At 30.8% G+C, this 26,833-nt stretch overlaps 2 protein-coding genes and 1 long non-coding RNA gene across 3 annotated transcripts; 1 reads left to right on the top strand and 2 right to left on the bottom strand.

Annotated features, from left to right (window-relative positions):
- Positions 1–1,527: 1,527 nt before the first annotated feature.
- On the bottom strand, positions 1,528–6,423 carry LOC100775285 (L-ascorbate oxidase homolog). Its single transcript, XM_003539811.5, has 8 exons — positions 5,878–6,423; positions 5,669–5,778; positions 4,712–4,982; positions 4,072–4,174; positions 3,621–3,966; positions 2,793–3,158; positions 2,336–2,414; positions 1,528–2,029 (listed from the first exon to the last, which is right to left on the bottom strand). The coding sequence occupies exons 1-8, from the start codon at positions 6,013–6,015 to the stop codon at positions 1,829–1,831; spliced, it is 1,614 nt and encodes a 537-aa protein (XP_003539859.2). The 5' UTR covers positions 6,016–6,423; the 3' UTR covers positions 1,528–1,828.
- A 10,485-nt stretch (positions 6,424–16,908) lies between these two features.
- Positions 16,909–17,778, top strand: LOC100775829 (putative MIP superfamily protein). Its single transcript, NM_001254112.3, has one exon. It carries the CDS (start codon positions 17,002–17,004, stop codon positions 17,719–17,721), a length of 720 nt encoding a protein of 239 aa, NP_001241041.1. The 5' UTR covers positions 16,909–17,001; the 3' UTR covers positions 17,722–17,778.
- A 1,198-nt stretch (positions 17,779–18,976) lies between these two features.
- LOC102661722 (uncharacterized) lies at positions 18,977–22,378 on the bottom strand. Its single transcript, XR_417081.4, has 3 exons — positions 22,237–22,378; positions 21,721–21,874; positions 18,977–19,600 (listed from the first exon to the last, which is right to left on the bottom strand). It is a non-coding gene; the product is annotated as an uncharacterized lncRNA (long non-coding RNA).
- Positions 22,379–26,833: the final 4,455 nt, after the last annotated feature.

Consider the following 26,833-nt stretch of genomic DNA (forward strand, 5'->3'; position numbering starts at 1 on the left):
ACTGTCACTACTCAGTGGGGAGAAGCTAAGCTAGATCACAATTCACAACAGCTCCAGTTGCAATACAAGATAATGTTCAGCTCCAGTTTCTAGTTGAGGTCATTCAAGTGTTGGGAGTGTACCCACAGAAACTGAGAAACATCTAATATCTAAAGTTATGTTTAGGTTTAAAGTTTGGTAAGTATTTTTTTTTTTTTTTGCAAATTTAATTTTAATGCAAAATTACACATTTTAATGCATGAGAAGAAAAGATTTATTATTTTGAAACTAAAAAAAGTACTTTTTATTTCTTGTTTGGTAAAGAAGAAGAAAATAGGACGAATGAAAATAGAAATGATGAAACGAAAATAAGAAATTAAATATATTTGATTGAAGAAAATAGATAAAGAGTAAAATAGAGAGATAATTAAAAATAGATGAGAAATATATAGTACAATAAATCCTATTAATTTAAAATCATTTATTCTTTTTCTCTCTCCTACTAAACAAATAACAAGCTCATCCTTTTTCTGAATAGAGACTTAATCTTTTTTAACTTTAATTCAAACATATTCTAAGTCAAGACAAAGTAATTACTATAAACTTACTTTATATTTATATATATTTATAAAATTCATAACTTATATATAAAAAACTTGTTTTTGAGACTTAAAGCGATATAACGCGCATTTATAAGAATTTAAATATGTCTTGATATCTACACCCACACATTTATTGGCAAAAAAAATTGTTTCATCCTTATAACCAGCTAATTACCTTGAGTTTTAATCTGAATATATAATTATGTTAAATATTTTAAAAAAATTATTATTCATAATCATCTTATCTAATTTAAACAAAATTATTTACAACAAAGCATATTTATAATCTCTACGTAAAGAATTTCAATTAAAAAAAATGTACATCGTTGACAACACTAAGGTTTACTTTAAAACTTTCAAGTTACTTTTTTTTTTCTTTTCAAATTTCTTGTAATAATTGTTTTTTTGCTGTAATTATTTTTTTCTTTATCAAATTCATTGTTGATTGTTTCAAACTAATTGAATGGAATTTTAATTTGTGAAAAGACTCGCATTGTCCATAACTATGTTTGCAAGAAAGATTGACTATAACTTCAAAATTTAAGTCAAAATATATAATAATAATGATTACATTAGAGGGAAAATGAATTAACTAAAAGTTTACATGTGACATTTGTTTACATGACAAAAAACTTCATATTATATACTAAAGATTCATTTATTCAAGCTTAAAGAGTTAATTTTGTAATGCAACCTTTTTTTAGTTTTATTTTTCAAAAACTATAGTTTTATCTTTTGAAAAATTTACAAATACATTTCTTAAAGTTTTACATTTTTTAAAATATTACATAATTATTATAAAAATTTTAAACATAATTTTAACCGAAAATGAACCTTTTGTTTTTTAAGAAAAAGGCACACTATAACAAACAAATTCTAAATTAATGAAACTAAACTACTATATATACCAACAACAACAATAATACTAATAGCTGTAAAAAAACAATAATAATAATAACAATCTCATTATTTCCATGGCACATGAACATCAGGTGCCTTGAACCTATTTAAATAAATATATAGTTTAAATAAGAATATCATATATAATCCAAACACGGATGATCTTATAGCTGCTGAATTTGGACATAACATGAAGGAGGGGAGGACAGGAGCAATCTATAATTCTATAATAATCTATGGCATCATAACATGAATGGTACAAGAGAACAAGAGAAGAGGCTTGAGTTAAGCCATGAATGGAAATGAATGACACTGTTCAAATAAGAATACCAATGCTGTTGGTGGCATTAATAGTGGCCCACAGCCTTGCCACACCGAATAGCATTACTTGGAATTGGGTACTCATCTCTCCATGAATTTGCAGGGGAATACACTCTAAGATAAAATTGCTGGCCCAAATACTGATGAACCCAATTCTCAGACCTCACATTCCACATTCCCACATTATCCAAAGGCATGTAAATTGCAGTCCATGACTTGGGATACACCTGTCAAACCAATTAATACTTTTCAATATCTAAATAATAATGACAATGAAAACGATATGGCATCCAACTAAATAATTCATGCACATGCACGACCCTACAAATAATTTTTACCCTATTAATCAATCAGAAATTATCATGTACGATGATTTTGTCGATTTTTATAATAATTATCTTAAAAGTCATTTATAAAGTACTGACCGACTATCAATATACAAGCCTTTTATATTGTCTGTACATTTGTTTTAAACTCTAAAGAGAACACATTAAGAGTTATATCATATCACAAGGGATAATTAAGTTGATTACCTGAACTGTGGAACGAGAAATTGTATCTCTTAAATTGTAATTTAGCCTGCTTGCTGATGACCATTGACCTCCATCCATTCTGTTCATTCAAATGAATAGGCGTATTATTATAATGTTGAATTAGTATGACAAAAATGTGTATATTTGTAAGTTCAAAGATAGAACTCAGTCAGAATTTTGACAGGAGATACATGTGACTCCAAGTTGGTGAGTCCAAAAATCATAGATCTCAAAGAATACGAAGAGTTCCATAGAAGTAACCCATTGTATTAATAAAATGAAAAAAGATAATAACAAATAAGAGTGCTACATACATGCATCATTTATAAAGCTTGTTGAACTAGTAATTAACATGTAATTAACTAGCTTATCAGAAAGCTAGTAGAATCAAAAGCTGTAACACTAAGCAGTTTAGTATCAAATTTGCAGCAGAAAGGAATGAGTTGGGCAATCTTACCCTACTACAAAGAAGCTGTGGCCATCAACGTGCCATGACTCCACAGTGTCTTCAGTGTTCTCAAACACAACCTCCACAAAGCCTCGAAAATCGGCTTCCATGACAGAAGTTTGAAGGTAACCACCACTACCAGTGGGGTAGTCAGGGATACTTCCAAGGGAGAACACCCCTTGAATCTTGTAGTAATCAGCCAGTTTAAGTGGTGTATCAGCAGGTATGAAGGACACACTATTGACAGCGTATCTCTGTTTGCCATTGATAACTGGAGCAGAATTTTGAAGTCTAATTGTTCGAGTTGTGTTTATCAAACCATAATGGTATGATCCTTGTGGATTAGGTCTTGGCCCACTTGCTGTCAAATTCCTCCTGATTTAATCAAGTACATGTTGTAAGTAAGCATGGTACAGTGAGAATAGTATATTTCAGAGACATTAAGATAACATAAAAATTTGGCAGTATAAAATCACATAAACTTGTTATATCACTCGACTAGTTCTTCACTATAGAATAAGTCGATTAGATCTCAAACAAAATATTAATATAATTCTGTGGTGGATAATTCTAAAGGATCAAATAATGATTTTAGAGTGTTGTTCTCCAATCTAAATTATAGTTTAACCTTGGTAACCTACATTGATTTTTTAAGCAAACCTTTATTATAGAGATTACTGAGGTGAAACTCTAATTCTGATTGGATAAGGATACTAGAAACACCTAAGGAACTGCATTTGTATTTTGTCCAAAGGAAAATTGCAAGCAAAATTATCAGCAAATAGCATATAGCTAGCTAATGAAGAACAACATGAAAATGCGAATCTAAGTAAATACCTAAGAGAGCGAGCTTGGTTTAAAGACCAATCAACTTGAATAGTTGGCCCCCAAGGAAAAAGGCCAGTAACACCTCCACCAGAGTTACTATAACGAAAAATGGAGGTAGCATTCAACACTTGGGAGGTGAATCGTGTTGTGACAACAATGAGGTAGTCTTGGGGTGGTTGATCAGCAGTAACCAACACAGAGTAAGTCTGCCCTAGATGAACATCAAGTGAATCATAAATGTTTTGGAGAGTGTGGGTCCCTTCCACCTCAACAATTGTCATTTTATGCCCTTGGATTCTAAAGTTGATGGAAGAAGTGAGTCCCACATTTGATATCCTGAATCTGTACGTCTTGCCTGCCCAAAAATCAAGCACCTCATGATTTAAAATCCAATTATTGTAGCTAGATCTGCTATGGCATCAGCTTTCAAGTAAAGAAATTGCTTGAAGTTTTTGTATACCTTGATCAACTGTAAATGTGTAGGCATTGGAACCACGTCCATTGATGATAATCCCATCTGGGAAGGGAAGGTCACTTCCACCATCCAAAATAGCCCTCAAATCCTGCAAGAATCAATACAAGTTTACAGATGATTTAGCCTGTGTTTGGAAACATGTGTGCCAAAGAATAAATCATGTCACATGATTATTGACGCAAAAGCTACAACTAGTAGCTTCTATCCAGATGTGAAAAACCACATCCATAGAAATTATTGCATAGTCACAGACCACCATGTGTCTATTGTCCCAACCAATCTTCACTAGACATATAACCGAAATTTTCAATTTATGAGGAAGAGTTTATAACTCTCAATTACATGTCGTGTGCCAATTAGTTGGGACCATGGTGGTCCTGTACCATTAAACATGTAATAATTTGTCTTGACACATGACCAAACACGCACATGGGTGGAATTTCTTGAACAGCATAGACTGTTTCTTAGTTACATTGTATGGAATGCAAGGACTAATATAAAGCTCCTTTTAAAGTGAGGTGATGTATAAAGTGGAAAAGTAACAATACATCTAGAAAATTGATTTGATAAAATACTTGCAAACTTAGCCAAATCCAACAACATTTATCCAAAGAAAGCAACTTACTGTGTGATTTCTCTTGTACCAGTCTCCTGCCAATATCGTGAAATCTCCTGCTGGAGGAGGAAAAGGCACCGGAATCCCGGGGCGGCTCTCAATTTTGAATCCACCATAACCTCCTGCTGCCTTGTGGAATGCAAGGGAAGGGTAGTAGAAGTAGCTACCTATCTGATCCTTCACTTGAAGAACATAAGTGAAGTTATGCCCTGGTAGAATTGGACAATTGGTACCATACACTCCATCCTGCCATGAGTTTCTCCTCTGCAGAACTCCATTCCTATAAAGAATCAAGTAGTATAACACTGAATTCTCCTCACATGAATAATAATAAGCGTTGCAATAGAAGTCTTAGCCCTGTCATTTTATTTACTTATTTGGTTGGTTATCACTAATTTACTCATCAAACATTGCCTACCATTTTGGGGCAAAGGCAAGATTCCATCATGTATTATATTGTAACATCTACAAATTACATTAAAAATTTGATGTTTCTAAATCATACAACTATTTAATATTTCAATCAGGGGAGTGTCTGTTGTCACTTGTCACAATTTTTAATTATATAAAATTCTCTAAATTATTATTTTGATTAGCAAATGAGGTTATTTATAAGAAAATTATATAAAATAGGAGTTATAATAAACATATTAGCGTGACAATAGAAGAGTCTTATAGATCTATTGAACCACAAAACATAAAATCAGTGGCAGTTCCAGTCAAAGAGATTTTAAAACCACCCAGATCTAGGCATTTAGCAAATAATATATTCCTGTAAACCAAACCAACCACAATCCTTCCTCTGCATTACCCCTTTTAAACGACATCGTAGCTTCCAAAAAAAGGCTTTCATAAATGGTCAGAAAACAGAAGAAAAGGGAAAACTTTTTTTTCTACAATTTTTTTTCTGTAGCTTATACTTTGAGAGTGAACTGAACAAGAAGGAAATCAGAGAAAGAAACTAACCAAGATAAGAGGAAAGGTTCATCCAAGCTGTTGTAAACATTGATAATCAAGTTGTCATTGGTCACAGCTTCAATTTGTGGCCCTGGGAATTGCCAGTTTATCAAAATCCCCTGCCATTAAAATTTACACATCATATATATTAATTTCATTCATAAGAAAAACTAAGATTATGAAGATAAGAAAATCAAAACAACACTAAAAAAAGGCACCTGTTGTTTAACACCAAGTGGATAAATGTCTCCATATGTAACATTCCAAGTGTAGAATCTATAAGGGTCTTCCCCTCTAGCACATGACACCAACAAAACCAAAAATAAGACACAACACTCTCTTATGGAGCAACCCATTTCTTAATTCTAGGATTCTGCTTCCCTCCCAAACCCAAAAAATGTGGAAATGGGAAAATGAAAATCTTGTTTCAACTTTGAACCAACCAAGTTCAATATTTTTTTAACACAGCACCACCCTCTTTTCCTTTGTGCAAAGGGGTCAATGCCAACCCTTTGCTTTCTTTTTCTTTTGCTTTAGAAACTCAGCCTAAGACAACTGATATAAAGAGAGATAATGTCGGGAGAGAGAGAGAGAGAGAGAGAAACCAAAGGATTCTTCAACAGAAGCAATGGATCATTAGGGAACCACCTCTTGCATTTGCATGTGGATATGTGAGATAGTAACCAGTGGCATAATTGAGCTGTACCCAACAATGCAGTACCTTTATAATGAGTGTCAGCAACCCCTTCAGACTACGTCCTTTCAAATTGACCATAGCTAAGTCATTGATTTTAAATTATTTGATGTTAAAATATACCAAAAAGGAAATAGAGGCCCAGAATTAAAAAAAATAGTTAAATTATTCATTTATTTTTTTTTATAATTTTTATTTTTTAGTTTTTAAAGTGATTTTTTTTTATAATTTACAAATTACATGAACTAACTAATAAAAAATTAAAATGTAAATTATAAGAACTAAAAAAATACTTTTAAATTACATAAAGTAAAAAAGAATTAAAATATAAATTATAAAGATTAAAAAAATTATTTTCAAATTATAAAAATTAAAAATATAAGAATCATGAAACTTATATAAAAACATAGTTTAACCTAAAAAAAATTGAAAGTTACCGGATAATTATAGAACCACTATTATGGAATGACATTTACTTACTTTGGTATGCTAAAAGAATAATAATGCCTTAATGATAGAAGACAATTTTAAACTCTAAAACCAAATTCAAGGTTTAACTTTATTTACTTTTATAATAATTTATAACCGCAAGTTGCTTTTTTAATTAGGAAATGTGAGGAAAAACTTAACATAAACATAGAAGAGTATCAATTATCAGGGATGAATTTGTCTTTTTGTTCTTTGTTGCTTTTTGTCTTGAAGGAACTATGTAACTGATTTGCTCCAGAAAACAGTGCATTAGGGTCTACTTTGTCTGCAGGTGTTTGAAAATCCTGGTCTTGTGCATTGATAGCCAGTAACCACTTTTTCTAACACGGTAACACTTACTAGATTTTAATTCTACACGTTGATTCCGTGGCTCGTCTAAAAAAATATTCTCTCTCTCTCCCTCATTTTCTTTAATTAAAAATGTTTATAGTTTAATTGTAGGATTTCCTCTAAACATAAAGAAGCAAATCAAGAAATTTATTGTTTATTTTTAATGGGTCAGTTTGTTTAAATTTAAAAAATATTCTCTAAAACAGTATTATTTTATTAATGCTACACATGATACATGAAAAAAAACTAGTTTTGAGGATTTCAATTTTTATTTTAAAAAACTTATATAAGGATAGATTTGAAAAATACAATAAATGTTAAAAAATTTGAATAGACGTATTAAATTAAACAATATTCCCACCCTAAGTATAGAAATATTAACATTAAAAAACTTTAATTAATGCTACACATGATACATGAAAGAAACTAGTGTTTATCTTAATTCATATAAACACTATATTTAGATTATAGTTATCATTAATTTTTCAATAAAATAGAAATATCTCTATGAGTTTTATGAATTTTCTTTTGAAAGAGATGTTATAGAGCGTGTTGTACTCTTTTTACTACGGGAATTTTTTTATAGAAAAATATAAGAAACCAAAAATATTTTTATAGTAAACAACGGCTTACAGTTCTTAAAAAACCACCATGTTCTTTAGATTTGGCCACTTTTGTTAATATAATCGGAAATTGGGAAGGTCAACTCTATAAGACATGAATGGGCCACATGGACTTCAGCCAACCCAAACCTAATATGGATTGGGACCATGTTGGACTTCTGGACTACAGTTTACCCTTAAAAAGCAAATTGCTATTCCTACATGAGATTTTGTTATTCTCACCTATCCTTTTTCCAGATACAATCCAAAGGACCAAAATAACCCTATCCCCTTTTTTACACCCTTCCCCAATCCCTTCTCTTTCAGAATCTTGCTTCTTCCACCCCCACCAAGTGACCATGTTTTTGGCACCCCACCCCGTGACACTGTCTGACCAAGATGGTAGTGACCATGCATATTCAAGTCTCCGCATTGCCGCCCTGTCAACCTTCGGCAAAAACACCAAAAGGGGCCCTTTTTACAAATTATTTACCAAAAAGGGGCCCTTTTGCAATTATTTCCGGGGGGTCTCTTTTTTTATTGCAAAGCGCCCCCCACCCAGGCGCCTCCACTGTGCACGTGACACAGGGAGGTAGCGCCCCTGACGCAGGCGCCTTTGGTAGCGCCCAGGGGTCAGGCGCCATTTGTAGCGCCCAAGGGTCAGGCGCTACGGCTAGCGCAGGGCAGCCAGGCGCCTGCCCCCCCCCCCCCCCCCCCCCACCCCCCCAGCCTCTTCTTCTCACACCCCCTCAGCCCCTTCCCACACCCCCCAGCCTCTTCTTCTCACACCCCCCCAACCTCTTCCCACACCCCCCACCCGAAAATTCTATATTTTTTATATTGTTTATCAAAAATTTAAATTTTGTTTCATTTTTGTTATTAGTATTATTTGTTATTTTTTTATATTCTCCCACCCCAAAATTTCAATAAGATTATTTTTTATACACTCTAAATTGTATATTTTTTAATTTGTTTATCAAAAATTTAAATTTTTTTCATTTTTATTATTATTATTATTTGTTATTTTTTTATATTTTATTATTCTCTCTTTTTGAAGTATATATAAGTACATTTTCAATAAAATACATTTTCACCTAAAATACATTTTGAAATCCTAAAATGTTTTAAAAGGTTTTTTGATTTGGTCAATTCTTTTTTGATTTGGCCATTAAATTACGTTAGAGATCACTTTTGATTTATGTGTCATTAACATTATGGTTATTTATTTTTATTTATTTTAAAAGCATTGCACAATAAATTGAAACGTTGAAGTGACAATAATATAAAATTAACATGAAAAAAAATCATACAAAGTACATGACAATATGAAACACATGGAAAAAAATAATACAAAGAACATGAAAATGTTAAACCATGCGGAAAAAATATAAACTCATTATTAATCAATCATCACTATGTCTGTGATACCGCGACGAAGTTCCACATGGCCGGTCCCAATTTCTAGCTGCCCTATCAGGATTTCTTCTTCTAGGATTCGCCCTTTCATCCACTTGGTCAACCTCGGCAGAGAAATCATGACGTAAATCGACCCTTAATAAGTCGTCCATGTCGGGTATATCTCCAGGTACATTCCACGGACCAGCAAGTGGGGCATTTGGGGTCGATACTTGACCACTTTGGGTAAATGAAGGAGTTTCCGTTGAAGAAGGAGAGGACCCAAATATGCCTGCAAAACTATACCCAGGTTGAAAATCATGTGGGTATGAATACATCGGCGGCATCTGAGACGGTTCTTGGGTGAATGTCAGCGGTGTGTAATACATTCCATGTTATTGTTCTGGCATCGGAGGCAAACTATATGTTGCTGCATCAACAGTTTCCCGACGTCGCGCTAAGCCTCGAGTCTCCACACTTTGCCGTAGTATATTAAACTGTTGATGTTCAAATTGTGGCTGAGAAGGGGGAGCATCTTCATGTGCCTCAAGTATCCTATCCTCTTCCTCAGACAAAAGAGTGATCTTCTCGATACATGGCAGTAAATCGTCAAAAGTAGAAACCCTTCTCCCAACAGGCGACACCATAAAATGTAGTGTTTCGGCGATTTCACCCTGCATAGAAAATAAATGAATAGTTATTAAAATAATCTTAAATAAGCGCAACATTATTTTCTAAATTATAATGGACAATGTATACCAATAGTCCTCTTCTTGCATGTTTTGGGTCCACATAAACTTTTGTTTTACGCCTGTACAACCTCATATATTCAGAGTTCAGACCGAGGGTCCCTGTTTGTGGCGGCGTCTGCTCTACTCTCCTTTCATAGCGACTATTTCATTCATTAAGCGCGGGTTGCATTAGTCGCATCCAATTTTTTCCTTCCTTTCCCTTTAATGTCAAGTCATGTATGTTGTTGGGTTGCATTACTGGTCCCGGAATAGGTTGCTGCATTCCAAATTGTCTCATGACTCTATCCGGCTGGTGCCATTCCACTTTTTGAAAACAAATAAGTGGTATGATACATGTCCATAATACAGACCCAAAAAAACAAACTTGACTCAAATTCATTTCCACATGTCCAGCATAAGGGACCCATACAAACTGCATATAAAAGTTAAATTTAATAAATTAATTAAGAAATACAACATCATTTAATAAACAAACATCAAAATTGTTACCTCGTCGCGTTTCATGACATCTAATTTACGACGAAACTCAATTAAATTGTCATTGCCTATGTGATGCAATTCACCTCCCAACCAATGATTAACATCAACCAAGCATGTTTATTAATAATGAATTCAAAATAGTAAAGGAAAGTATACCTGTAACCAAGTGGCGCGTTTTGTTGTTGTGGAGGAATAACTGAGGGGGCTAATGTTGGGCATCGTTCCCATGCCCATAATTGAATCAAGAGAGTGAAACCGCCTATTGATTTAGCATTATAGTCTGTTGCGATGCACATCTCTCTATAAAGGTTACCCAAAACAGCAGCTCCCCATGCATAACTACTGCACTCTCTAAGGTCTCTCAGAAACTGCAAATATTTCAAATGCACCCGTTTGCTGCTTTTGTCAACAAACATTACCCCACCTATGAATCGTAAGATCCAAGCACGAGCAAATCTTTCAAGGCCTTTTTGGTTGCCTGTAAAATCATGAATATTTGCAAAATGAGAAGACAACCAACTCAATTTAATTGAGTTCCCATCAATTGCAGCATCGTCAGGCATGACACCCAATAATTCATGAAACAATTCAAACCAGTCAATATTTGTATTTCCAATTAATGGTCTTCCATCCACAGGAATACCAAGTAGCACAGAAACATCTTGAAGTGTAATAGTTGCCTCTCCACACTTCAAATGAAATGTATGCGTTTCTGGCCTCCACCTTTCAATAAAAGCATTCACCAATGCTCCATTCACTTTCAGCTGCGCCAATTTCATTATCGGGTACAAACCCGAAATTTATAATAGAGGAATAATTTCTTCGGGCGGTGCTTCTCTATGATTGTACAGTGGTGTGGCTCGTCGAATTTTTAATGTCCTATCATTAGCACCATTCCAAATATGTTGGGATACATGATTTTTTTGCATCCACAATAAATCATCCTCTAATGGTCCAGATGCCACGTCATAGTGATGAGAAGATGACGAACTAACCATATTAAAACTCCTGTATAGAAAGAAAAAAAAATTAATAGTCACACATATCATAAATAATAAATAAAGTTAAGTACGTACGCGTAATTTAAATTTTAGAAACGAGCACGTAATTTAAATTTTAAAAATGAGCACGTAATTTAAATTTTAGAAACAAACACGTAATTTAAATTTTCTTCACATTGAGTGAGGAATTTTTTTACTTAATTTTCAGAAAATATATTTTTTTTTCTCCATTTCAACAATTTCAAAAAACATATATATATATATATATATATATATATATATATATATATATATATATAAATTATATATATATATATATAATAAAAAATAATTTTTACACATTCAGAAATTTTTTTCTTCATTTTCAGAAAAAAAAAAATATATATATATATATATATATATATATATATATAATAAAAATTAATTTTTACACATTCAGAATTTTTTTTCTTCATTTTCAGAAAATATATATATATTTTTTGTCAATTTCAGCAATTTCAATATATATATATATATATATATATATATAATAAAAAATTATTTCTTCACATTATTGAGGAATTTTTTTTTTCAACTTTCAGAATATATATATATATATATATATTTTGTCAATTTCAGCAATTTCAATAAACATATATATATATATATATAATAAAAAATAATTTCTTCACATTGTGGATTTTTTTTTTCTCAACTTTAGAATATATATATATTTTTTTCCTCAATTTCACAAATTTCAGAAAATAATATAAGAACACGTATATATATATATTTTTTATATATAATAATAATATGCCTTTCTATTTTAAATACGCCTAATAACAATATTACAGTAATATTTATTATGAATCTTAATTAAATTTATATTCTAAAAATTAAACAACCGTAACATAAATAAACAATTTGTTATATAATTAATAAAAAATAACTAAAATAATAAACAAATTAAACTAACAGCAAAAATATATAAAGATAAAAAAAATAAACTTGTTATGTTGTGAGTTAATACAATTTTTTTGTACACAAGATGACCACCTGCAAAAAAAAACATACAAATAATAAAATATAACAATTTATAAAAAATAAATAAATTTGAAACAATTAAAAAAATAACATACCAGCAAGTTTGGGGGAGAATGAAAACAAAAATGGAGTGTTGGGAGGGGGGGAACAAGCCTGAGACAGAGGAGAGTTTGGGGGAGAAGGAGGGAGTGGGGTGAGGGGGGACCAGGGGGTGAGGGGGGGACCAAGAGGGGGTGGGGGGGGGGGGGGGGGGGGCTTTAACGCGGAAAGAGGGGGTGGGGGGGTGGCGCCTGGTCCCTAGGCGCCTAGGGTCGCGCCTGGTGCAGGGGCGCCACCAGTCGCGCCCAGTGCCAGGGCGCTACCAGACGTGCCTGCATTAGGGGCGCTACCTCCCTGTGCCACGTGTCACGTGCACAGTGGAGGCGCCTGGGTGGGGGGCGCTTTGCAATAAAAAAAGAGACCCCCCCCCCCGAAAATAATTGCAAAATGACCCCTTTTTGGTAAATAATTTGTAAAAAGGGCCCCTTTTGGTGTTTTTGCCGTCAACCTTCTCCTGTCAATAGAAAGGTGCTTTTTCTAATAAAAAAAACTGCTAGATCTAACGAAAAAAGGATTCCATTATGTAAACAAACACAAAGAAATCCCATTTCCCCGTTCATAATATGGTTAGGAAACAGTGGAAATGAGTTTCTGAATGTATCCGAATCTGGATCATAACGGAAACCCCTTTTCTCTATGTATCCAAGATTTCGATACATAATGGAAATGAGTTTTTGCTATGGTTATTTTCAATTTTAAGTTTTTTTTTTAATTTTTTTTGTTTGTACATATTTCATTGATTATATACTTAATTTAATTCAATGTGAGCTTTTGATATGCAAGTATATACATTATAAAAATTTATTTAAATTTTAGTAGTATTTATTTAAAATCAAGTCATACTAGTACATATTTGTTGTAGTTAATATTTATATTTGAATATGTAATTATTTAAAGGTTAAATTATTTTATTGGTCCTTTAATTTATTTTTTAGGTTTCATTTGACTAAGTGACAATTTTAAATTATCACAAAATGTATATGTAGATAATACTACCAGATTTAGACCACATGTAGGATCAAATTGAAATGATTTTAAAAATTAAAAGATCAAATTGAACCTAAAGAAATAAAGAGTCAAAATGTAAAAAATAAATTAGAAAAAAAAACAAATTTAACCTTATTTAAATGATAACATTTATTTGAATTAAGTTAAAGTTAATTAGTTAGTTAATTATTAAAGTAATTAGTTATTTAGATTATGACATGCCCGACGAATTAGTTATTTAGTTATTACAATTTAATTAGTTATTTACATTTGTTTAATTGTTATTTTGCTTTTTTTTTTTTTGGTGTTCAAGCAGACCCCTTTGCAATGGAGGATGCTAGACCAACTATCAGCCCGTTGTCGGTATAGAGATGCTAACATGATTGGAAGCATTGCAGCACTAATAACAATAGGAGGTGCATTAGGAGGAGGTACCAAAGGATGCTGAGGACGTACCTCATGGTGAACAACATGTTGAGGATGTATGTGGGGCATACTTGTGAAATTAGGTCTGATATGATTAAAGTAGTGAGTTATTGATTCAACTAGTGCCAATTAACCTATATATATATTAAAAATTTAAAATTATATATGTATTTATTATATATAGGTATATAACTAATATTATTTAAGTAAGAAAAATTCAATCATATTTTAAAACTCAAAATAATAATTAATAATAATAAGATATCAAAATGGTATTGTACATTAGTTTATTTTTATTGGTATTTGTAAAATTGATTAAGTCGGACCAATCCAATTAAGATCTGGTAACTTAATCGATCGGATTATTTTGAGTCAATTGTATGATTGATCCAATAGTAAAACTGGTTCACTTAAACTCATGAGTCCTATTTGAATTCGTACAACCTACTGGATGGAACCGAATTTCACAACTATCATTTAGGCTGATTTTGCAAATCGAATTGTTGAATTTCCATTGGAGACTTACTCCTTCCATTTGTCAATGTGAGAGTCATCTAGAATACTTTAATGATCTTTAGTGTTTGTATGATCATCTTAATCGTGCCAGCCTCCAATCCACAAATCGGTGTGGAGGATATAATTTGCTTATGATATATGACATCAATTTGTTTAAATTTATTTATTAAAAAAGTATTTTTAAAAAAATTTGTTTATCTAATTCGTTTGCTGAAAACAAATTTATTTGCTTATTAAATAAAATATGTTTTAAAAAAACTTATTGTAAATTTAAACAAATTCACCCATTATCATATTTAGACTTGTTTATTGGTTGTCTTTTTAATTTGTAATTTAATGGATTATTTTTGGTTTTTCACGCGCGGATATATGAACACATGCCAATTGCCAACCATGACCCATCAAGAGACATGCATCAGTTACATGGAAGAGAAGCCTCGTGCATATATATGGAAGATGACTAGGGTACATGCCTTGCATTGAGAACCAGACAAGCGACTTTGACCAACTACAAATGGATGAAAATAATTAAATAAAAATATATAACAAAAAAATTAATTAATGTATTTAGAAATTTAAAAATGATACCATAAAAAATAACAAACAATTTTTTTAGAAAATTCTTTTAATTAGGAAGAAAGGAAATAATTAAGTTGTTGAATGATTTATATTTTGTTTTAACAAGTCTAATTAAAATACTCATTTAAATCTTTATCTAACGATGTAAAATTCATACAGAAAATCCATCTCCACCGAACGCACTCACAGCCCTTTCTATCTTGCCATCAAGTGAGTGGTGAGTTCGTCTGAAAAAGCAACGACAATTCCTCGTTCTTGAGATGCATCAAAAAGACATTATAGATACGTAGCAAAATGCAGCACATACATAGCCACATATCTCACGTAATTGACCACAAAAACATTTTATGTTGCAATGGTTCACGGTTCACCACGTAGCTTACTTTCAACTCTGAATCGAATAATGAAATTTTCTTGCATCGGTGACTAGGTTGAGCACTGGAACTTTTTTAACGTGGATCCCACCTTTGATACGTAACTTCTTAAGAATATTTTTCAATCTAACTCGTGTTATTTCACGTTAATTTTTTTATTCACTAGAAGTCATCTTTTATTTTCTCCAGATGATTTCACATTTTATAGAGAAAAGGAAAAAGTGATATAAAGTAAAATATTTTCAATTACTTTCTGACTTTCACATTTTTTAACATTTATTTTTATGTTTATTAAAAATTCTCCTTATACTTTTATTTTCTCTCTGTATCAAATGATTGTAGACCATGTCCATTCCAAGTACTCGTACTCTTTTTTCTTAATAAGAACTGTTAAAATTTTACCTTGGAGTTAACCTTATATCGAGATATGAGATGATTTTTTTTAACAAATAACAATAGTAATAACAAACAAAAAGTTGATAATTAATATTGATAAAATATAAGAATATGCGATTATTTGTACGTAGAACTCATTTAATAAAAAATGAAATTGTTGGGTTAAAAAGAAAAAAATATATTTAAATTATATAAGATAAAAATAAGCTATGCATAATAGTAAATTCATTTAAAATGAGTATAAATAAATAAAAAAGAGATATATGAAAAACATGATTGTAAAAATAATCAATATAAAAATATCAAACTTTAAAATGAAAACAAAATAAAGAAAAGTAACCTAAAGCAAACATATTTTTATTTCAATCATAACCAAATCATTGGATACAAATCATTGGATACAAGTGATTAATATAATGAAATTAAGGTTGAAATGTTAGGTAATACATAAGTTTGATCCTTGACGAAAATAACTCTTGATCAAACTTTACTTACCTTTTGGTCGAACTCCGAATTAGTCAAGTTATTTTTCCTGAATAAATCGAAGGGTTAAGATAAAAAAAAAATCGTTGTAATTTTGGGGTCCCCACAAATTATACACACAAGCTAAATTCGAGTGTTTCATATGTTCTTTTTTTATATAAATAGTTAAATTTATCTTCAAAAGTGTGATGCGATGATAAATTAATCCCTTAAAGATTAAAAATATAAATTTAATCCCTGAATGTATAAAAAGTGTGATAAATTAATTATACCATTAAATTTATAAGACTATTTTATCATTAAATTATAATATTTAAAGATTAATTTGGTAATAAGTTATATTTTTTAGGATTAATTTGACATTAAGTTACAAAATTTAAATACTAATTTGTCATTAAATTATTTAGAAGACTAATTTATCATATTTTTCACATACTCAAATATTAAATTTAAAATTTTCATTTTTCAATAACAATTTGTGAGCCTCCAACTTTCACACTTTCAGCACAAATTTGATTATTTACCTTTGTTTTTTTTTAAGGATATGGAGCTTTTCGCTTGCATCCACAGAATCTTCATATGTGTGTCTCTCGATCTCTTCCTTTTCTTGGCCCATAACACTAGCCAGAGAGTGTGTGACATTTCCACCTGCAACTCCAATCTAGAGAAACAAAGAGAGAATAAAAAAACAAAAAACTCTGAACAAATAGAAGAACATGGGGTGGATAAAGGCAGCAATTGGAGATGCAATTTTGACATCAATGTGGGTTTTCATAATCTCAACATTAAGGATTGTCACAACTGAGATAACAGTTTTCCTTGGCCTCCAACCATTTTTCCTTGCAGGTCTCATAATCAGCACCATCCTAAACTCCATCTATGTCCTCACCATAAGCTTCATTGGAAGAATCTTAGGTGGTGTCAGCTTCAACCCTTCAACAAGTCTTTCTTTCTACACTGCAGGGTTGAGGCCTGACTCATCCCTTTCATCAATGGCAGTGAGGTTCCCTGCACAGGCATATGGTGGTGCTGTTGGCATCAAAACCCTTCTTCTAGTGATGCCATCTCACTACAAGGACATGCTGAAGGGACCTTTCTTGAAGGTGGACTTGCATTCTGGTGCTGTTGCTGAAGGGCTGTTGACTTTCATTCACAACATGGCTATCTTCTTTGTCATGTTTAAGGGTCCTAGGAACCCTTTTGTGAAGGTGTATTTGCTCTCTGTGACTACTGCTGCTTTGGCTATTCTTGGAGGTGGCTTCACTGGGCCTTCCATGAACCCTGCCAATGCCTTTGGATGGGCCTTTGTCAACAACAAGCACAACACTTGGGAGCAATTTTATGTCTATTGGATTGGTCCCTTCATAGGGGCTTCCTCAGCTGCTTTGATTTTCAGGTCTATGTTTATGCCACCAATCAAGCAGAAGAAAGCTTGAATTAGTTGAACTTTGTACATTTTGATTGACTAACTGAGTAATAAATAAAACATTGCCTTTAGTTACTTCTTCTTCTTCTTCCCTTGACACTTAGCTTTAAGTTGGAATTTTGTACATGACTTCTATCTATCTGCTATTCTGAATATTCTGAAAGACTACTGTGGTCTAGGAAATTTCAGTATTTTATTATGTAGGTGAATTCTAACCTTTTTAGAAGAGTATTCATGATAAAGGGTGTGCTTAGTAATAAGAGTGAGACAAATGAAGAGAATGATGTGAATGAGTTGCTTAAATTGAAGACTAATAATTTTTTGCATAATTTCTTGGATGAACCATTATTGCTGTATTTTTTAGCAATTGGAAATGTTCTTTCATATAATTAGTGAAATAAAATATTGCCTTTACTTCTTCCTTTTATTCCCTTGTGACTTGTGGTTGAGTTGGAAATGTGTACATGATTTATGCTATTCTGAGAAACTATTGTCGGTAGGGAAATTTAAGGATTTAATTTGAATGCTAACCTTTAGGAGTATTCATGATAAAAGTGTGCTTATAAGAGTGAGACAAATGTGGATTCTCTGCCGTCACAAGTCGCTATTGTGACTGCATAAAATCCTGGCCGCAAAAAATAATTAAATATAGATTAAATAATAAAAGAAAACACAACTCAAGAAAATCTGGAGCATTGGATCATAAGCACCGCAGGACTCTGCAGTTATTTTTGAACTGCACAAAAAATAATTATTATATGAAAGTGGGGAACTAATAGCTCAGCTAGACTTATATGTGATTAAAGACAATAATCACGCATATGATGTTTAACTCACTAGCTAGATTTCTTGATAGACGTACGTGTATGTGTATATATATATATATATATATATATATATATATATATTACTGCATGAGGTATATTTCTGAAATAACTCAAATAAGTGACTCAGTAGCATTGAAACGGACCCTCTGCATTTGCTTTTCAATTAATGCATTCACTCTCAAGACATTCACGCATTTAATAATTGGACGGTTCATATTTCATTTCCCTCAATCAACCTAAGAAATTTCAGCCATCCGATGATCTTCCGTCTAACAGATATAAATGTGTTGAATGCATAAACGCATAAGTATGACTGCACTGAATACTGTCCCATTGAAACTTGAGGTTTATTCATTGTGTCGTTTGAAGAGAAAAGAAATTGTGATAAAATTTGTTCTTGTGTGCATCCAAGCGCGTGATGAGAGAGAGAGAAACTAGTGAAGATAAACTCACAATATGATATTATTACACAGGAAATCAAACTTTCACTATTCATACATAACTCACGTGACCATAATAATTTAATACTATCTGCTGCAAACAGCATCGGGGAATTAAAATTCAACAGTACTATTACAACCATAGAATGCAAAATCTTAGACTTACTGCTATAATAAACAAAGCTAGTATTCGATAAAGGATTAAAAAAGTGACAGGTTTTGAAGTTTCCAAGGGGAACTCTCTTCAGCAGGTACAAGAGCATATGATCTAAATGAAGCACACTTGCAAGCTGCCATGGAGTACAAAATTACAAATTCATTACATTGAAGACTTGAGATCATGCATAGTCGTCCTTTAAAAGAGGGTGCATTGGTAATTTGAGCATGACCATTAGGCCCTCTTGGGGTGCCATGTTGCTGCTTAGTAGTTTTTCAAGTAGAAGGATCTGCATAGTGCATTCATAGCATGCAATTGGAACATATTTATGAGTCAGAAAATTGCACAAGGCCTCGCATGAACCTTTGTCCCACTTTATCATGCTATCACCACCACCATCGATCCAACTCATGGCTTCTAACTAAAGTTACATCTTCATCTTAAATAAACCCGGATTTGTATTTCCTACTCCAAATTATTGACAAAAATGGCATTAGCACCTGTTTCTTCATATCTCTTTCTAATCAAATAATTAATGAAATTATATACCACGGCATTCATAACAAATATTATATGAATAACTTTTGGTCACAATATATTTAATGTGTGTTTGGATCAATGTTAATAATATTGATATTGAATGAAATTAATTTTGATTGAAATGAATTTTAAAATGATATGATTTATATTTAGATATTTTTGTTATAAAATTTAATTAAGAGTAAAATTTAATATAATTTTTTTATCTAACACAAAAGTTATTCAATTGTTTCAACTCAATCAATTTTAAATACAAAATCAATTTTAAAATCTTCTTACAACATGAAACCAATCATATAAAAATTTATCTAAAATCAATTTTGTATTTAGAATCAATTTTCTAAGGTGAAACTAAACATACACTCAATATTTGTATTAAAAAATAATTTGTGATCTTAAAATATTATATTAAGGTAAACCATTGGGAGTGTTTGGTTTGGCATTTGAGAACCCAAACTTATGTTCACTCCTCATGAAAAGTTACACTTGCTTAATTCTTTTCTGATTGAGTTGAACATGATTATTATCAAAACTGATGTATATCCCAAATCTATTATTCTCTTATTTGTCCATTAACTGAGAAAATTTCAAAACATAAATTAAGTTACATTAAACAACTTCTAGATAAACTTAACTTTACATAATTAAGTTCAACTAAATTTCATTTTTTTCAATTGTAATTCAAACACATTAGGTAGTTTAACAACAAACTTTTCTTTTGTGTTTGTGTGTGCCAATAAATAGATAAATGATGACGGGAAAGAGATCCTCTCTAATTTTGAATGAACTGGACACAATCTCACAACCATTCTAAAATTTGTGATAAATTTGAATTATTAAAAAAAAAAACATGTATGAATGATTGAGAGGTATTAAACTGGACACTTTGCAGTTTTTCCAACTGAAAAGAATGTCCACGATGAATGCTAATGCCTAACAATACACTTTTCTTAACCGATAGATCGATCTCTCTGCAACAAAAACTGCACCATCTATTATACTCTCTTATTTAATTATTGTAAAATAACTAATTAATGCTTGTGATTTGGTTAGATCTTGACTGCAGACAAAGTTGGCTGAAGAGGATTTATTTTGATTTTTAATTAAATTTTTTTATTGGTTAAATTTATTAAAAACTATAAAATTAAAAATAAATATAACTAATTAGATAAAAAGTGAAACTCGTATAAATCATTTTTATTAAGTTATATTATATGAAGACTGATGACCAATGAACGGTTGAACTGACGTGTCAGAGTCAATAACTAAGCTAGCTAGCAGCATTAGAGGATACACAAAGAATATTCTATTACAGTTGGCATCAAGTAAATAATTGGGAGACTTAAGATCGAGTACTTTCCATTTTCCTTGCATCTAGGTTTCGGGAAATAATTTATAGTTAAAAAATGTAAAAATACACAAACATTTTTTAAGAAGAAAAAGTTGATTAAGAAAGATTTAAAAAATCCACAATTAAAAAATAAATATGTATAGTTTTGTGATTGGTTAGTTAATTTGTGCAGCTATAACACCAATTAATTAAGAGCTTGCTGCTATATTTTACTTTAGCTAATGGCTGCCCAAATCAAAGTACGTTTTTCTATTGGCTAATTCTATAATTTTAAGACTTCAATTCACAACGTGAAAACATCACTAGCCAATGACCTATCCTTATATACAAAATCCAAGACCTGCCCCTGCCCAGTGATGCACGCATCTTTGTGATGTGATTTTGGTTGTTGAAGAATATTTAATTTATAACTCATCAAAGCATGGAAATGATCGATCTCTTTATTTGTTTACTCCATTGTTACTTATTTTCCCGACATAGATTACAAAGTAATTAGCCACAACCACAATTTTTTAAGAGAGCCATCATTTTTATTTAAAAAAAGGGAAAACTTTATCATTTTACAAATAACCAATGAATAGAGATAGCAGGAAAAAAAAACATCCCTGAAGTCAGTTTAATAACCCAATTTAAACCTAATTTGGCATATGAATAAGAATATTCATAGGATCATACAAAAATAGCATAAAAGTACCTGAAAGCAACTGCTATTTGGTTCTTGAGGGACACTGAACTTTGATCCGATAGATCAAGGACAAGAAGCTAATGTTGCTATCAAAAACCACCTTTCACTGATGCTGGGGTTACTGATTGATACAATGGACCACAAGAAAAACCTCCCCTGCAAACTGTAACAACAAACCACAGATCAATATATAGTAAGACCTCTTCATAAAAAATATTTCCGGCCATCATATTTCTATGCACAATTTCTTACATCCCATCAATTTGTAACTTTGGATTTTGGAGCATCTGAAGTCTGAAAAGTAGGGATATGATATATTTTTCTTTTTTTGTTGTACTAAGTAGAAATTAACCACTCCAAGTATTTTGGATATTATAACAGCCTTGGACTATATATATATATATATATATATATATATATATATCAGGTATCAAGAACTGAGAAAACAAAGGTGTCTATAATAAGGTGAATTAAGCATATATAGGTTATATCAAATATAATTAAAGCCATGAATTATAAACGTACCATTAGTTGATCTCAGATTTTAAAGATGATGAAGATGTGGGTAAAGGAGGAGGAGCCAAGTTTATTAGTACGGATACAAAGGGTTTGGCCCATTAGTTCTTGGCCGCTCCTCTTCGAAAGAGAGCTAGGGCTTAAACCTTAAATATTCTCACATATGGTCGAAAATAGGAAAAAGTTAGAAATAAAGAAATATTAAGGGAAGTGGCTTGGTTCATTGAACCTGGACACACACAAGAGTGGTGCATAGTACACAGGAACATGGCTATGGGACGAGAGCTGTAAAAGGTTTGGTAGGTGCGCACAGCATCTGTTTAACGTTTTCTCTTTTTCGGGAACAGAATAAAACCGAAATTTAATAAAGTTTTAGACCATCTTCACCGTTCATGATACTTTTGTTGGATACTACTATTTCTTAATAAATACTAAGTGACTATTATTCGATCTTAAGAGACACCAATCGTTAGAAGCACTCACACCTTAATTTCAGACTCGATGTTTAAGGGACCGTGAATCGTCTGATAAATAGGCCAACCGAACATACAACAATTGAGCATCTAATTTTGGACTCAATCACATTCAATAAATTAGGATGACATCCTAGGTCGTAATACGAAAAAGACACACTAGAGTTTTAAATGACTCCTAAACACGATTTTAAATGGTGGTTGTGATTGCGGCCAACAGAGCTGCTGTGATATAGATTGTGGCTGTTGCCGCGTGAAATTAATATATGTTTAAATTGAATCTAAAATAAGAATTTTACAATTATTTTAATTGTTGGTGTGTCTTTATTTACAAAATAGTATAAAATTTCATTCATTTTAAGATTTGGTCTCTCTCAACATCCCTTGCGGCCACACTTATTGGATCATTGGCATTTACAAGTTAGAATGGGAAATTGAAATATGAATCTTTATCCATTATTTTTTACAAAAGAGTGGGATTTTGTGTGATTGAAATTCACAGTGCGATTGCACGCTGATGCGGTTGTGCAGACTACTCCGAAACAATATTGTTGCCATAATTGCGATTGCAGATCACAACTTAGAATCATGCTCCTAAATATGCTTGATGTGAACAAATCAATATACAAATTCAAGCAATTTCATAAATGAATGGACATTATTACTATTAGGATTTGAGAATGATATTTTTTAGGAGTTAACCACTATGTTCAAGTAATCTTATTATATACATAGAAATTATAAGAATGTTTTGGTATGAAATTTCGTATATCTTTTGCTAAAAATAATTTTATTCAAATCAAATAAAATTATTATAGATAATAAAATTTTATCTTTATAAATATTTAATACAAATACATGTATATTGAATGTTTGAAATCATTATTTAAGTTAAAATAATTCTGTATTAATTGATTTACGCACTCAATGATATGAAAATTATAAATTTGTGAGAAGTTAATAAGAGTTATAACTTTATTAATATATATCAATAGTCTCCCATCAATTATTAGGACATTTGGTAGGGAAAATTTTTTTTCATACCCAAAAATCATGATTCCTCATAGTCATATTATTTGAGAATAAATAAAATTTGTTTGGTTGGTTATTGAAATTTTTAAATAATTTTTTTAAGAATCAAAGAGTTATGCATATTTTTATTAATTATTTTAATTATTTACCATATTATATAATTTAATAAAGAATAACATGATATTTTTATTACAGTAAGAGAAATTAAATTCAGAAAGTAAGAAATTTTTTTGGGTGAAATTGGTTAAAAAATATTCTCAAATTTTTTTTTCTCAAAAATGTTATTTTCAAAAAATACATACCAAATATGAAAAATTAAATTTCTCAATCTATGATTTCTAAAAAAAATTAAAAACTTTTCTCCTTCTAAATATCTCCTAAAAGCTACATTCCTTCCTACATTAAGAGTAGAATGAACAATCCCATTAATCATTAAAACCAAGTGTGAGAAAGAATTTATGTAATTAAAGGCAAGTATGTGATGGTTTTATTTTTATCTTTATTCGATTTGGAGTTTTGATCCTATTATATACATTTTTATAACAACTTGTTGGTATAAAATTAAGTGTTTCTTTTAAAGAAAATAATTTTATTCATCAAATAAAATCACTCTAGATAATGAAATTTTATCATTATAAGTATTTTTTTATATAAAAAGGAGGTCTTAGCCATTAGACACTAACATCTCTCGGGATAGAAACCCCAATAAAATCCTACCATAAAAGGCTTATACAGACCATAGGAGGTTCATCAAAATAAAGCAAACCAGGACTCACATGGTGAGCCATGTTAGCCTCCCTAAAATAGGGATGAAAAGCTAGAATACATTGATTGAAGAGCTGAGAAGCCATGTTAAAATCAGTCTCAATCCAAACAAAATTTTCCCCTAGGGACCAAGCATGATCCAGGCAAAATGACGTAAGGGGGTGATTTTACAAACTTTTTCCCTCAGAGGGTCTCTTTGCAAACTTTTTCTACAGGAGGTCCTTTTTTTTAAGGTATCCCGCCAACACCAGGAGCGGGTTCTTCATGCATAGGGTTCCGCCACTCCCATTGGCGAGATACCCCATGTCAGTTCACCTCCATGCATCCATCCATCATCCATGTGTTTATTTCCGCCAGTCAAAGTGGCAGTATTGGTGCAGGCTTGTTCTGCCAATGTCATTTGCGGTATTGGTGCATGCTTGTTCTGCCAATGTCATTTGTGGTATTGGTGCAAGCTAAGCTGTTCCACCAGTGCCATGAGGGTAGGTTTCAGTTCATGCATGACTGTGTCTTTTTGCTAGGGTTCATAGACTTTTCAGAAATAATGAAGAAAAAATTAAATAGGGTTCCAGAAATAACAGGCTTTAATTTATTTTTTTACGTTGTAAGGAAAAAATTTTCTCTGCCTTTAAATACGAGTCTTTGCACCTACAATACCAAATACGCATTCTTCTCTTCTCTTCTGATTGAATGTTTTTGAGTTTTTGGAGTTTAAGTTTGTGGTGTTTGAAACAAAATATGACTGGTGGTGGTGTTATTCAAAGCTTCAATTAGGTATGACGTAAATTTTTATATTATTATTATTCAATTTTAGTTAGTAATTATTTTAGTTAGTAATTATATTACTTAAATTTTCAATCAGGTAATATAATTAGAATTGATATTTAATTATTTGTAATTATTTTAGTTAGTAATTATATTTAAAATAAAATATAAGTGAATTCAAGAAAATATTAGATAGTATTAGATAGATGTATTTAATTTTTTGAAGTATTTTATAGTGTAAAAATAATCTAATATTATATTAGATAGTATTAGATAGATGTTATTTGTTATAGTCGGGAGTAGATAGATGTGTTTAAAAAGAAGTAGATAATATTAGATAGATGTGTTTAATTTGTCGTAGTTATGACTAGTGTAAAAATAAATTAATTTTATTTGTTATAAAAAAATTGTAGATAGTATTAAGTAAGTGCGTTTATGAAATACTATGTTTAAATTTTTATACATATATCTAGTGTTAAAAAAAATATCTCTTGTTTAAATTTTTGTAACGTTATTTGTTATAAAATAAATTATAGATAGTATTAGTTAGGTGCGTTAAAAAAATATTTGTGTTTAAACTTTTGTAATTATTTCTAGTGTAAAAATAAATTAATGTAATTTGTTATAAAAAAATTATAAATAATATTAGGTTGCGTCCGTTTAAAAAATACAATCCATTTTTAATTTTTTTTACTTATTTGTAGTGTAAAAAAAATTAATGTCATTTGTTATAAAAATAATTTTAGATAATATTAGGTTACGTTCGTTTAAAAAATACTAATTGTTTTTAATTTTTTGTACTTTGTAAAAATAAATTAATGTCATTTGTTTTAAAAAATAAATTATAGATAGTATTAGGTAGGTGCATTTAAAAAATATATGTGTATAATTTTTTTAGTTATTTGTAATATAAAAATAATTCAATGTTATTTGTCGTTTAAAAAAATTATAGATAGTATAAAGTTGTGTCCGTTTAAAAAATACTATGTGTTTTTAAAAAATAATTCAATCTTAATTGTAGATTTAGAATATTTAATTTTTAAGTTATCAAAATTGCTCCGAGATGAAGTTTAATTATTTTTTGAATGAACTTTTAATATGTAGTATTTATTAGATATAGATAAATGTTTTTAATTGAAGATTTGTTATTTTTTTGGTATGTCTCCCATTTTAATACCCATTTTAATTGAAGATTATTTGATCTATAGTATTTATTAGATTTATATTTTTTTAGAATTAACTTATAATTTGTAGTGTGTTATTTTTTAGATTTAGAGTATTTAATTTTGGTGTTAATAAAATTACTTCGGAGTTGAATTTTTGTTAGTATGATTATTTATTTGATTAATTATTTATAAAAAAAATTTGTAGGTATATTTTGGTATAAGATGAATTCTGTTATAACAGTCTTATATTTTAATGGAAGGGTATATGGAGAGAATATCGGTATAATATTTGAAGGCAGTAAAAAAGCAATTCAAATTAATTGTGCAATGAGTTATAATGCATTAAAAAAAAAGGAGAAAAGGTAAGGTTAGCAAATAATGAAATTATTTCTTGTATAAGCTACA

Source organism: Glycine max, chromosome 12 (assembly GCF_000004515.6).
Source record: "Glycine max cultivar Williams 82 chromosome 12, Glycine_max_v4.0, whole genome shotgun sequence".
Classification (NCBI taxonomy): domain Eukaryota; kingdom Viridiplantae; phylum Streptophyta; class Magnoliopsida; order Fabales; family Fabaceae; genus Glycine; species Glycine max.